Genomic DNA, 15766 nt, shown 5'->3' with positions numbered 1-15766 from the left:
TACACAGCAGAATTTTTACTGATACATTACCTAAGGCAATAGAAACAAATAAACAAACAAAAATGAACACATTGGACTACATCAAACTCAAAAGCTTCTGCACAGCAAAAGAAACAACCATCAAAATGGAAAGAAAACCCACTGTATGGGAGAGCATCATAGCCAATGATACATCAGATAAGGAGTTAATTTCCAAAATATATAGAGTACTCATACAATTCAACAAAGGGAAGACAAAAAACCCAATTAAAAAAATGGGCAGAGAAACTAAATAGACACCTCTCCAAACAGGGCATATAAAAGGCTAAGAGACATATGAAGAAATGCTCAACATCACTAATCATCAGAGGGATGCAAATTAAAACAACAATGGGGTATCACCTCACATCTGTCAGGATGGCTGCCACCAACAAATCATTAAACAGCAAGTGTTGGCGAGGGTGTGGAGAAAAGGGGACTCTAGTACACTGCTGGTGGGAATGCAGACTGGTGCAGCCACTATGGAAAACAATATGGTGTTACCTCAAAAAATTAAAAATTGAACTTCAATTTGTCCCAGTGATCCCGCTTCTAGGAATATACCCTAAGAAGCCTGAAATACCAATCAGAAAGAATATATGTACCTCCATGTTCATAGCAGCACTATTTACAATAGCTAAGATCTGGAAACAGCCCAAGTGTCCATCAGTAAACAAATGGATAAAAAATCTGTGGTACATATACACAATAGAGTATATGCAGTGTAAGAAAGAAAGATCTCTTATCCTTTGAGACAACATGAAGGGACCGGGAGAGTATTATTTTAAGCAAAACAACCCAAGCAGAGAAAGACAAATGTCACATGATCTCACTTATTTGTGAAATATAATGAACATAACAGTCTGAGCAACAGGGTAGACCCAGAGATGTGGAAGTAGTGTACAGACTGACAACCCTCAGAGAGGGGGATGGGGGAAGAAAGGGATAAACCACAGAATTTATATACATGTATGCATAACCAGTAAATAAATGTGGATAACAAAGCTAGGGATGGGGTTGGGGGGATGGGGAGGAAGGTGTGAATGGGAAAAAAAAAGAAACATCTGTAACAAAAATAAATTAATAAAAAAGAAAGTGTAGGGTGGTGTGCCATGAGGTGGTGGTCATCATACCATGATGAAAACTGTGCTGTTAACCTTACCTGACTGCCTTTTGGGAAGAAAGTCTGAGCTGTAACATCTGGAATCAGAGATTACCCTAATACATTTTCTAATAAAATAGGTACTTTTATTACTCATGAGATAAATGTGTTTGTGTTTGGTTCAGTTCTGGGAAAGAAAATTATTGACTGAAAAGGCATGAGTTTCAGCCATATTCCAGGTGACATGTGATCACCAACTGGAGATTACAGACAAGCTATGGGAGACACTCCAAAAGATTCTGCATGCCACCCTGTTCCAGACATAGCCTCATTCTTATGTTCTCTTCTGATGTCCCAAGCATCATCAGTGACTACGTGGGTCTTTTGCTCTCATTCTGGCTCACAGAACCAAGATCTTGTCCTCCCCTGTGTCTTTCAGCACAACATTAATCCTAGGTTAGCTGCATCAGGAGTAAAAATAGGAATTTTGCTGCTCTGTCTTGCATGATATACTAATTATTTTCATCCTACTTCTGCCCAACACGGATCCTTTTCTAGGTGTGGCCATTTCCAGGGGCATCTTCTTCACTTCCCCCTGACAAAATTCAGATTCAAATTAAAATCTGGCTCCTCCCCTTTGGCTTCCCACCCCTACCCCAGGCTCTATCTAGCCCTGTCCTCACCCACATCTTACTCCTATGGCAGCAAGTTGATGTAAGCACTAGGGGGTATTCAGCTAATTTAGGTGTAAAGTGAATAAGAAAAAAAGCAGCACCCACCTTTTCTCCAATCCTTGGTCTTAACATGAATGTAGCTAGTGGTAGATGCTCCTTTAGACTGTAGTGTGACTCTTGTTTGCCTGGTGAGGAGAGAACAGGAGAGGGTCTTTGGAAGTAAATGCATCCTCCAAGCTGAAGCATCTTGTACACCCAGCAAGCAGCTCCTGCTCTGACCAGCATCCTGGCCTCACTGTACTTCTTTTCCTTGCTTATTGTCATCAGAAGAGCTGACCTTCTTACCAATTCCCTTCCCCAAAGGTTGAATCTTAGAAGCAAGAAATCATGTTTAATTGGTTTGTTTACTTCTAAGCCTCATTTATTAGAGGCAATATTTCACATGTATCCTCTCAACTCCTTTCTCTTGCTTGGTAGAGCAGTATTTAGTAGCATTAAATAAACCCAGTCTTGCAGTTAGCATCCATGACAAATTTCATTTATTTAAAACTGTTTATTCCAAATGTAAAAACATACTGTGTTTATTGAACATCTGAATATCCAGCTCATGATAAAGGAAAATATAACAGATGTTTCTGAAGCTGAAGCAAAATCACTGCTAATATTTTGTGAAAATTTGATCTGGTTCAAGATGACTCTTCTGCCATGTGGTTGTCTACCATCTAAAAGCAGGGATTCAGACTTTACAGGGCAGACAAACCCAGTCTGGAGACAGTAGAATGAAGCCCAGTGAGTGTACTTTCTTCTTTTCCCACTCTTCTTTTCCACTGGATTCGGTTGTTTGTTTTGCTTTCCCTCTGGCTTGCTTGGATGTGTGCCCTTTGTGGCTGCTTCAATTCCATTTTGATAAGCGGCAACTTTCAATACCAAGTGAAGGGTCTGATTCTCAGGTCCTTGGAGCACAGCTTGCTGCCAGCACAGTCTACTGTAGCCATATTCCAGGTGACATGTGATCAGCAACTAGCACGGTTTTGGTGACTCTCCAATATAAAGTTTCTCTCTTTCTTGTTGTACCCTGATGTTTCCCTGATTGGTGTTGATGGCACCCACAGTGTGTGTCCCTTGTACATTTGTTATTCAGCATAATTCAAGAAAATCAAAATGAGATATACTCAAAAAATAAAAAAATGTAAAAGTCCAGAACTTTTCAGATCATATGATTTTCTATGCCATCTTTTTGCCACAGTTTTAAAATATCTGAGTAGTTTTATTATTCAAGTCATTTCAAGGCAGTTGTTGCCTTGTCATGATAGAAATTTTTTTTTTTTTTGGCAGTCATATGTCATGTCTAAGATGAAAATGTTGTTTTCTTTCTGCTTTAAGTTTGTTTATCTTTTTTATGATAGTCTAAAAATCACAATCTGAAACATTTTCTTTAGATTATCAGTTATGATTTTAGTTATAATCAAATATAGTTTTGAAAGAAAATTTTAAGTATTTTAAAGCATCACACACAGTGTTGAGTTTCTGTGAACTACTTCATCTATAAAAATTGTTTTGGTCAGTGTGAGAGGTGCATGTAAGTCTTTTCTTAGTCATTTGATAATTTAAAAATAGTAATTTGAGCCCTGGTCGGTTTGGCTCAGCAGTTTGAGCATCGGCCTGCGGTCTGAAGAGATCCAGGTTCGGTTCCCACTAAGGGCACTACCTTGGTTGCAGTTTGTCCCTGGCCCTGGTTGGGTCGTATGTCCCTTTTACATCAATGTTTCTCTCTCTCCATCCCACTCTATCTGAACAAAGTATCAGAAAAAAAAAAATAGTAATTTGATACCTGGTTGTCTTCATTCAAACACATAAGTTACAATTCTACAATTTTATAATTTAGCCAATTGTAAATTGCAATTTGAATGGAATAACAAAACCGAGTAAGCCAGTTGTTTAAAATAAAAGCAATTCTATACCAGTGAGTTAGATCTGTGCATTTCAGTCCTTGGCACTGTTTGTGTCTGGCCATTAGACCAGAAACAAAACCTCTCTGCTCTCTCTTTATCAGTAAAAGGAGAGCAGAGAAATGGTTTATTTCTGAGTGCTATTTAATTTTATTTAATCTTTGCAGACTGTTCATGTCAATGCTTTAGGTATTTGCAAAAAGCAGCCTAAGCACAGAGAAATATCAATATCCCTTATAGACAAATAGCTGCAAATGCCGATTACAGAGCTCCTCCTTTTACTCATTTGCTCCTATTTGCCTGGTATGTGGTCTCTGATAGCATCTGGTCTGGCAGTACTGGCCCAGCCTGCTCCACCCCCTCCTGCCTTCTCTGTCTTTAATCAGTGGCAGCATAAGCATCTTGGCTTTCACAGGACTGGAATGGTAGTGTCATATACCCCAGCCTGGGCTACTGTCACTTTGTCATGGTCCATGGTGATTTCCACCCATTTTGAGGTCTGTGCATTGGTTCACTTTCTTATCCATCTCTCGAATGGGTTTCAATTAAGCAACAAGTATGGGTTGAGGCTTTAAGAAAGGACATGGTACATGTCACCAAAAGGTCACTGCACTGAACTCAGTCCATCCAGCTGGGTGTAGTGTCCATTCCCAAAACAAAATCAGAAAAAGGGGATCCTGCATTTTGCAATGAGAAGGCTCTACCACTTAGAGGAGTTAATTAGGAAGAAAACAACTTGGCTTAGTATGGCCTTGCTATTCTCATAAAATCTGACTACTAACTTAGGATGCAAAAGCCTGAAACCAAAAAGAATGGACAACTAGAATTTTTTTAAAAAATCTGAGGAGGATGGACAAAAACTAAGAATCATAGAGAAAAAAACTTCAAGGCAAATAAGAGAGATGTTATTTTGAAAGCAAAGGAAACTTTCCTGCCACTGGACTGATGCAGGAGAAAACAGTTTGACAAGCATTTATGAGCACCAGCTGTGTGCCAGACCCTGTGCTAGGAATCAGCGATATGAGTACTTACAGTCTCAATTCTCAACAAGTTTATAATCTGATAGAAGTAATATACACTAAGCAAAATTTCAATAAAATGTAGTTAATTTCATGATATAAAACAATATTACAAAAACATGAAAACTTGGTGGTTGGTCAATAAAGTGTAAGAAGAAATTATGTGTCAAAAATGGGAACAAGCCCTGGCCAGTGGCTCATTTGATTGGAGAATCATCCTATGCACCAAAAAGATTCAGACTTGATTTCCTCATCAGGGCATGTGTGGGAGGCAACCAATCAATGTTTCTCTCTCACTTCAGTGTTTCTCTCTCTCCCTTCCTACCACCCTCCTGTTCTGTCTCTCTCAAAATTAATAAAAACTTATCCTTGGGTGAGGATTAAAAAAAAGAATGTGGACAAAATTTGAAAATGGGTAGAAGACCTGAATAGAAACTTCTCCATAGAGGACATACAGATAGCCAATAGACATACAAAACAATGCTCAACATCACTAATCATCAAAGAAATGCAAGTTAAAACCACAGTGAAAAGCAGTATGGAGTTTCCTCAAAAAATTGAAAATAAAACTGCCTTATGTTATGACCCAGAAATTTCACTTCTGAGTATTTAGTTAAAGAAACCTGAAATATTAATTGGAATGAAAATACTCACCCCTGTGTTCATTGCAGTGTTACTTACAATAGCCAAGATATGGAAACAGTCTAACTGTCCATCAGTACATGAGTGGATAAAGAAAATATGTTACATATATACAATGGAATATTACTTGGCCATAAAAAAGAATAAAATCTTGCCATTGTGACAGTATGGATGGACCTAGAGGGTATAGTGCTAAGTGAAATAAGTCAGACAGAGAAAGACAAATAACCATGTGATTTCACTTATATTTTTAATCTAAATTAGAAAATAAATGAAAAAATTAAAACAGACACTCATAGATACAGAGAACACCACACTGATGGTTACCAGAGTGAAGGGAACTCGAGAGACTGGGTGAAAAAGGCAAAGGAATTAAGAAGTACACATTGGTAGTTATAAAATAGTCATGGGGATGTAAAGTAGAGCATAGGAAATATATTCAATAATATTATAATAATTATGTATGGTGCTGGGTGGATAATAAAAATACCAAGGGAATGATTTGTAAAGTATATGATTGTCTAACCACTATACTGTACACCTGAAACTAAACTAAAATATTATTATAGGTAAAAATTAATTTAAAAATAAAATTTTAAAAAGAAGGGCGACAAGAACAATGGGAAGTGGAACAGAAGTATGAAAACAATGTGGAGTTTGGGAATCTAAAGGAGTCTACCTGACTGAAAAATGTGTGAAAGAAAAGTAGCTGGAATGAAGGTACATAAGCACTAGAAGATGCTGAACCCTCTTTTCATGCCTTGGTAAGGATCTGGAACTTTATCCTCAAGAGAATCGGAACCGTAGAAGGATGTTGATTAAGGTTGCTGGATGATCTGATTTGCCTGCTAGGAGGATCCCTGTGACAGCTGTGTGGCAGGTGGATTGGGAAGCGGCAGGATCAGAGACAGAGACTCCTTAGAAGGAGCCAATACCAGAGGCTGAGCCTGTACATTCCTTGTTCATGTTTGTAAGTCTAGATGGGACCCTGACCCTAAGAGTGGTCATTTCACCTGTTTGTTGTTTTTAATGTTCAAAGAAGCAGGTTTTTAATAATTATTTCAATATATTGATGTTTTTGAAACCAAGTACCTAGTTTTTCCATAAGCTTTTAAGTTCTGCTTACACTTTTTTTTTAAGTTTTTTTTTTTTTAAGAACAGTTTTAGGTTCACAGCGAAATTGAGAGGAAAGTACAGCGAGTTCCCCTACACCCCCTGTGCCACACAGGCAGAGTCCCTTACGATAAATAAACCTACACTGACCCATCATTGTCATCCAAAGTCCATAGTTCACATTGGTTCTCTCTCAGTGTTGTACTTTCTTTCACTTTGGTCAAACATATAATGACAAGATTTCACAGTTGTATCATACAGTTTCAGTGCTTTAAAAATCTCTGTGCCCTCTATTTATCCCTTTTCTCTTACCACTGGCAACCACTGATCTTTTTACTGTCTTCAATAAAATGTTTTACCTTTTCCAGAATTATTATGTAGTTGGAATCATACAGCATGCAGCCTTTTCATGTTGGCTTCTTTTACTCTGTAAAATGTATCTGAGGTTCCTCTGTGGTTTTTCATGTCCTGATAGCTCATCTGTTATTAGTGCTAAATGTTATTTCATTGTCTGGATTTACCAATTTATCCACTGACATCCTGAAGGACATTTTGGGTGCTTCACGTTTTGACAATTATGAATAAAGCTGCTATAAACATCTATCCACAGATGTTCATGGAGACATAAGTTTTAACTCCTTTGAGTAAATACCAAGGGCCTTGGTTGCTGGATCATAGACAAAAGTACTGTGGCTGTACCCGTTTACGTTCCCACCAGCAATGAGTGAGAGTTCCCATTGCTCCATATTCTTAACAGCATTTGGTGTTATCAGTGTTTGGAATTTTGTCTGTTCAAATAAGTGTGTAATAATATCTCATTGTACTTTTAATTTGTATTTCCCTAACTACATGTGACATAGAATATCTTCAAATGCTTATTTTCCGTCTATATATCTTCTTTGCTGAGGTGTCTGCTAAGGTCTCTGGCCTATTTTTAATTGGATTTCTATTGTTGAGTTTTAAATGTTTTTTGTGTATTTTGAATAATACTCTTTTATCAGATGTGTCTTTTGCAAATACTCTCTTCTAGTATGTGGCTTGTCTTCTCATTCACTTTACACATCTTTTTATTCAGTTTGTTAACCTAAGATATATCTCTATATATTTGCTTAGTCCCTTTACCTTCTTTCACCCAGCTCCCCAACTGTCCTTCCCTTTGACAGCTGCCCGTCTGTTCCATGTATCTATGCCTCAGGTTCTATTTTGTTCATCAGTTAATTTTGTTCATTAGATTCCACTTACAAGTGAGTGGAATATGGTATTTGTCTCTGTCTGGCCTATTTCACTTAGTATAATAATCATCATGTCCATCCATGCTGTCACCAAAGGTAAGATTTCATTTTCTTTTACAGCCAAGTAGTATTACATTGTATAAAGGTGCCACAGATTTTTTTTATCCACTCATCTACTAATGTACACTTGGGCTGTTTCAGCTCTTGGCTTTTGTAAATAATGCTACAGTGAATATAGGAGTGCATATAACCTTTCAAATTAGTGTGTCAGGTTTCTTCCCAGAAGAAAGAATTGTATTCCCAGAAGTAGAATTGCTTTGTCATAAAGCAGCTGCATTTTTAATTTTTTGGTGCTGCTGTGTACATAGGAGTACATATTTTCTTTCTGATTGGTGTTTCAGGCTTCTTAGGATATATTCCTAGAAGTGAGATCACTGGGACAAATGGCAGTTCAATTTTTAGGTTATTGAGGAAACACCATATTGTTTTTTATAGTGATTGCACCAGTCTGCATTTCCACCAGCAGTGGACTAGAGTCCCCTTTTCTCCACACCCTCGCCAGCACTTGTTGTTGGATGATTTGTTGATGGCAGCCATTCTGGCAGGTGTGAGGTGATACCTCATAGTCATTTTAATTAGCATATTTCTGATAATTAGTGACATTGAGCATTTCTTCATACGTCTCTTGGCCATTTGTATGTCCTGTTTGGAGAGGTGTCTCTTTAGGTCCTCTGCCCATTTTTAATTAGATTTTTGTCTTCCTTTTGTTGACTTGTATGAGTACTCTATAGTTTGGAAATTAACCCCTATCTGATATATCATTGACGAGTATGCTCTTCCATATAGTGGTTTCCTTTCCATTTTGATGGTTGTTTCTTTTGATATGCAGGAGCTTTTTAGTTTAATGTAGTCCCACTTATTAATTTATTTTTCTTTGTTTCTCTTGCCTTAGGCATTGTATCAGTGAAAATTCTGCAGCATGTGACGTCTGAAATTTTGTTGTCTACATTTTCTTCTAAAATTTTTATAGATTCACGAATCACATTTAAGTCTTTTATTCATTTTGAATTTATTCTTGTGTATGGTGTAAATTGGTGGTCCAGTTTCATTTTTTTTGCATGTAGCTGTTTAATTTTCTCAACACCATTATTAAAGAAACTGTCTTTACTCCACTGTATGCTCTTGCCACCTTTGTCAAATATTAATTGAGCATAATGTCTTGGGTCAATTTCTGGGTTCTCTGTTCTCTTCCACTGATCTATATGCCTGTTTTTGTGCCAGTAGCAGCCATTCTGACAGGCATGAGGTGACATCTCATTTTAGTTTTAATCTCTCTGATGATTAGTGACGTTGAGCCTCCTTTCATGTGTCTATTGGCCATCTTTATGTCCTCTTTGGAGAAGTGTTTATTCAGGTCCTTTGTCTGTTTTTAGTTGAATTGTCCATTCTTTTTATACATCCATGCTCAAAGGTCATAGTTTTAAACTCATTATTTTGGTAACACCCATATCAAGAAAAAAATATTTTAATTAAATTAGACATGAAATAGAATCAGAACCATCAATCACTACTGCACTTGAAAGTTCACAGAATCTCCTTCAGAATCTCTACAAAAGTCTCCATCTATCTCCTTAAAAAAAAACTACTTTTTCTCAAGTGTCAGAATTCAAGCTCAATGAGATACATTCTTATTTTTAGGGTTCTTTTCAGGCTAATATTGTAACATGTTAAAAATAATTATTACTCTTGAATTATATATTATTTCATTTGTTTGGGGGTATATATTTAGTTTATTTTTTAATATAATTTGATAGTATTATTTTGTACCTTTAATTACAAAAGTGCAATATTTCAGTTAGATTGTGAGTGTGGTGTGTTCAGTTCGGTAAATGTTCCTTTCTACCTTCTGAGTTAGTCACACATTGAGGCTGGTAAAGCATCAGGGAGGATGGTGCTTTGTCTTACAGCATTATGCTTTATGTCTCAAACAAAATTACTTAACAAAGAAACTTCAGAATATTATGTTTTACAAGTCAGATACACCCTATATTTTATAAAGAGCCACAACATGAGGTGTTCATCTTACCTTATCTGGCCTCCTCTCCACCATGATATTCATTATCTACCATAAGAAGCACACTCACTCACTGATTACACAAACCCTGAGTTGTTGCCACCATGGGGAAGGCAGCAGGCTAGAGATTACATAGGGTCTGTGGACCAGACACCAATCCTCTTCTTCAGGATCTTTAAGTTCAGCAGCAGAAATGTTATTTTTTACATTAAAAAACTATAACAATAATGAAATACCACAACACACCTATTAGAATGGCCAAACTCTAAAACACTGTCACCAAATGCTGGTGGGGATTCATTCAACAAATATATTTATATATTCATTTAACATATATGTTACATATGAATGAATAAACATTTCTGAAGATATTTTTTATATCCAGTTTTTATCTTGACTTGGAATGTTGGAGTGGATGGAATAATCAGATTTTGTTAAGTGTAGGGTTGCCTAAAATAAATGCAGCAAAATAAGAAAACAGTAAAGAATTTTCTCTCTTTTGTGTTCTTTACTCCACCATGAACATAGTTGGAATGACACCTAGAATCATCACAGACTCCTTGACAAAGTGCCTCCAGTGCCTCTGAGAAGAGTCCTACGTGTGTGTCTTTATAAGTATTTTATAAGCATATGTGTTTAGGGATTTTTTTATGGCTTAGTTGCATTTTATTGGTTTTCATTCAGATATATATGTTTTAAAATATATTTTGGTATACTTTATTTATGACTTTATATTAAAGAAGAAGTTACTATGCCCTGGCCGGTTTGGCTCAGCGGTTGGAGTGTCGGCCTGCGGTACAGAGAGACCCAGGTTCGGTTCCCGCTAAGGGCACGTACTTCGGTTGCAGTTTGTCCCCGGCCCTGGTTGGTCGTGCGGGTGGCAGCCACTCGATGTGTCCCTTCACATCGATGTTTCTCTCTCTCTCTCTTCCTCTCTCTCCCTCCCGCTCTATCTGAACAAAAAATGGAAAAATGTCCTCGGGTGAGGATAAAAAACAAAAATAAAAAATAAAGAAGAAGTTACTATAAGCTAAGCTATAGTCCAAAGTTCTCCTAACTGTTTATATATTATTTTAATCCTCACCTGAGGATAGGTTTATTGAGTTTAGAGAGAGTGAGAGAGGGAGAGAAACAGCAACCTGTTGCTTTCTGCATGCTCTCTAACCTGGGATCAAACCAGAAGCCTAGGCATGTGCCCAGACCAGGAATCAAACCCTCAAACTTTTAGTGTGTGGGACGATGCTCCAACCAACTCAGCCACATTTGCCACGGCCTTATAGCTATTCTTAAACCACATATATCCTTTCATTTTGGTACTGGGATCTTTAGCATTTTCTTCCTTAATTATCCTATATCCACACATACAACCTCACTTTTATGGTGGCCTCATGGAAAAGGAACATATATAGAAACCACCATATTAAGGTCAGAAGTTTTGCATGGATAGATTTCTGTGTGGCCTAATGCTTTAGCTATTTCTGCTTGCTCTGAAAAGAGCTCCTCATTTCTATTTTGTGTTCATATTTGCATTCATAAAATATTTTAAGTAAAAGACACTATGCTCACCTCTAAAATTAGTGAATGAGGCGGGCTTTCTTAGTTCCTTGCCAGTTGAGTCTCTTAGTCTGAAACTAGTCAGCAGCATGATCTTCTTATTCTGGAAAATAAGGATTCTCCCCAGTCTGTCTCTTCCCATAGTCACTTGCCATACTCAAGGGCAGAGTGATGCTAACATCTGTGTGATGTGTTACAGCAATTTGGAAGTGTATACAGTATACTTGCTGCCATCTTGAATGTTGGAAACATTGGATTTTTCTCTGTGGCAACTGAACACCAGATTGACAAAAGCCACATTTTCAATCTTGCTGCCCTGGAGAACTGTGAGTTCTGTTATCTTTCATTCAAAACTGAACTTTAAAAAAAAGTCTAACAACTTACTGTAAGTCTCATATAAGGATGATTTAAAGCAATTGTATTTTTATGTAATCCTTAAAGAGAATACTCTGATTCAATTTGAGTGAAATGAAGTTTTTTTAAATCCACTGTTTGAAACAAATCTTCATGCCTCCAGATTAACTGATTACTATAGAAAACATTTCTAAAGATTAGGCTTTCATGACTATTTTAAGAGGTATTAAATTTCAATGAAAAACAGAAAATATAATTAAAATTTAATTAACTGATGTAAAAAGAATTTAAGTTGTTATAGATTTACAATCTGTACCATTTTATATGTAATAAAGACTTGTACATTTATTGCACAGACTTCACATTTTCATCCTGGGCTGATTAAATTTGCAGTGATTTTCTACATGAGAAAAGTACATCATGGTATTTGCTTCAAATCAGTTTTTCCCTTACATGCAGAGTATGATATTTTAACTCTAATAATTTAAGGCTCCCCACTGATATCTTCCAGTAGCATAGCTTTATTATTTTTATTATACCTAATTTTTTATTATCAGTGTATAACCCCATAAGACCAAATTTGTTATGTTTCATTCATAACATAGGGAATCATAATATAAATTTTTATTTTTATATTTTTCTGGCTTATACTTACGCATGAACAGAATGAGATGTTTTAGGGTAATTTCAGAGGACTAAATGCCCAACCATCATGGTTTGGACCTACCCTAGATCCCCTTCACCTCTATTCCACTGTGTCTCAAGAACTAGTTTGGTAATATCACAGAACAAATGTCTTAGGTTAGCAGGTACCTAAAAACCTGACCTGATATTTCTTTCTTTTCAAATTTTATTTATTTTTATTGTTGAGGTTGTTACAGATATCCCGCATTTTCCCCCATTACCCACCTTCATCTGGTTCCCACCCAGCTCAAGGCCTTCACCACACTGTTGTCTGTGTCTGTGGATTATGCATATAAATTCTTTGGTTATTCTTTCTATTCCCCACCCCCACTTTTCTCTGAGATCCATCAGACTGTGCCATACTTCCATGCCGCTGGGCCTACTTTCTTCATTTGTTAATTTTTTTTATTAGCTTCCACATATAAGTGAGATTATATAATACTTGTCTTTCTTTGACAGACTTATTTAGCTTAGCATAATTCCCTCCAGGTTCCTTCATGTGGTCTCAAAGGGTAAAAGATTCTTCTTTTTTTTTTTTTACAGCTGCATAGTATTCCATTGTGTAAATGTATCACAGCTTTTTATCCACTCATCTACTGAGGGACACTTTGGCTGTTTCCAGATCTTAGCTCTTGTAAAAACATGGCTATGAACATAGGGGTGCATATGTTCTTTCTGGTTAGTGTTTTAAAGTTTTTAGGATATATGCCTGGTAGTGAGATCACAATGTCAAACAGCAATTTGATGTTTTATTTTTTGAGGAAACTTCATACTCTTGCTGACAGTGGCTGCACCAATCTACATTCCCTCTAGCAGTGTATGAGGGTGTCCTTTTCTCCACATTTTCACCAGAACTTGTTGTTTATCAATTTGTTGATAATAGACATTCTGACAGGAGTGAAATGATAGATACCTCATAGCCATTTTAATTTGCATCCTCTGATGATTAGTGACTTTGAGCATTTTTTCTTATGTTTTGCATCCATCTGTAAGTCCTTTTTTAAAGAAGTATCTATTTAGGCCGTTTGCCCTTTTTTTTTTATTTATTCATTTTTTTATCCTCACCCAAGGACACTTTTGCATTTATCTTCAGACTGAGCAGGAGGGAGAGAGGGGGGAAGAGAGAAAGAGAAATATCAATGTGAGAGAGACACATAGAGTGCTTGCCACCTACACGACCCCAACCAGGATCTGGGACAAACCATAACCAAGGTAAGTGCCCTTAGCAAGAACCAAACCTGGGACTCTCTGGTCTGTGGGCTGACGTTCTCACTGCTGAGCCAAACTGGCCAGGGCTCTTTGCCCAGATTTTAATTGAATTATTTGTCTTTCTTTGTTGAGTTGTATGAGTTCTTTATATATTTTGGAAATTAACCTCTTATCTGATGTATCATTGGTAAATATGTTCTCTTATACAGTGGGTTCTCTTTGCATTTTGGTGATGGTTTCTTTTGTGAAACTTTAAAATATAGACAACAAAATCTTAGACATCTTATGTAGCAGAATTTTCACAGATACATCTTCTAGGGCAAAAGAAACAAAGAAAGAAATAAACAATTGGGACTACATCAAACTAAAAAGCTGTTCCGATATTTCTTATGTAAAAAACTTTATTAGCACATAAGACATTAGCTTATCAGAAGTGTAATGACCAGAAAACTCCAATGACAGAATTAAAATCTCACTATCTGATTATAATTAGAATTGTCATTAGTCAACATAATGAGTTACAATACTTATTTGTAGATATGAATATACTTAGAAACAAATTGAAACTGGTTTTTATGATTGAGAACCTATTTCTGTATAGCAGCAGAGTCATACAGGTCATGAAAGGTTAAAATTAGTACAGATATAGGTAAAATTAACTAAAACCCTTTCTGGGATAGCTGCTATGGAAAATAGAAAATTTACTAATTTACATTAAAATTATTTCTAATTAAAGTTACAAGGACTTATCTTTAAACCAAAGCCATGTTTTCAGGTGATTTTACAAGTACAATGCTTCAATTAGGCATCAGTTTTATCCATTCTTTTCCATAAATATTTATCAAATTTGACCACTTCTCTTTATCTCTTTCATCACCATTGTCATCCAAGACAATATCCTCTCTCTCCTAACGACTTCTCAATTATTCATTCTACATCAGTTCTTGAACTTTTCCAGTCCGTTCTTCACAGTTCATTCAGAAACTTTTTAATGCATCTCTCAGTGGGCTCTCTCAGTCTCCCTCTTCCTCTCCCTGTCCCTGGACCTTCCCTCTCCCTTCCCCTCTCATCTGGCCTCCTCCCTCGTCCTCTCTTCCTCCTTCTATCTTCCCTCTTAAATTTCTTGATTAGCTTCCATTTCTCCTGAATGAAGACCATTCAGACTAGAACTTTACTTAACAAGGTATTATACTTAACAGTATACCTGGCATGTAGTGAATACCTAATAAATATATGTCAAATGAATGAATATATGAAATATAAATAGACATACCAATCAAAGAAAGATGTTGTTCACAAACAAATCCAAGTAGAATGAGCAGAGATGGCATTACAAATCACTAAAAATGTTGAGAGATCACCAACTAACTAACTATTTGGGGGAGTGGGTATTTGAATTCTTTTCTTACACCATGTACAAAATAAATACCAAACATGTATCAACTTAAGTGCGAGGGGAAAAAAGCATGAAAGTACAAGACAAAATACATTTATTTAATCCTGAGGTGGGAAAATACTCGAAGGACTTTATGTGCAAAATACAAAAACATTTTAAAATGGATATTTTACTACATAAAAATTAAAATGCTTTCAAAGTAAAAAACAAGTGATATTGCAATGCAATTAAAAATTGAGGGGAAATATTTAAAATATATATCAAAACATTCTCTTTATGCTGTAAGAAGCTCTCATAAATAGATTAGAAAAATATGAACATATCAATAAAAGAAAAGGCAGCTTAAAAAATAGAACTACAAAATTATCAAAAAGAACAAAGTATTCAGCTTTAGCAAGAATCAAATAAAAACAAATTCAAAAGAGACATTTTTTTCCTAGCACATTGGCCATTTTGAAAAATAATCTCTGGTGTCCATCAAATTGTGTTGAAATACTGGGTTTTTATTTAGCTTATATGAGTATAGTTGATTCAGAGTTTTTGAAGAGTGCTAAATAGTACATATCAAAAGTTTAAATATGTACTTTGAACCTATTGCTGAATTTAGAAAATCTATGCTAAGAAAATAATGCAAAACAAGAGCACAAATTTATACCCAAAATATCTGTCCCAAAATTTTTTACAATTTTAAACACATGGAAGCAATATCAACATCCAACAATTTAAAAACTATTGATAATTATTGG

At 36.1% G+C, this 15766-nt stretch overlaps 1 protein-coding gene across 1 annotated transcript in view; it reads left to right on the top strand.

Moving 5' to 3' along the window:
• Window positions 1-15766, top strand: part of MYO3A (myosin IIIA) — a 207743-nt gene that overhangs the window by 120518 nt on the left and 71459 nt on the right. Inside the window, 1 exon segment of the mRNA XM_036268716.1 lies at window positions 11577-11703. Coding sequence (XP_036124609.1) covers window positions 11577-11703 — 127 coding nt within the window.

Source organism: Molossus molossus, unplaced genomic scaffold, assembly GCF_014108415.1.
Source record: "Molossus molossus isolate mMolMol1 unplaced genomic scaffold, mMolMol1.p scaffold_m16_p_1, whole genome shotgun sequence".
Lineage (NCBI taxonomy): Eukaryota > Metazoa > Chordata > Mammalia > Chiroptera > Molossidae > Molossus > Molossus molossus.
The sequence above is the reverse complement of the archived record's forward strand: the minus strand, read 5'-3'. Positions and strand labels throughout refer to the sequence as shown.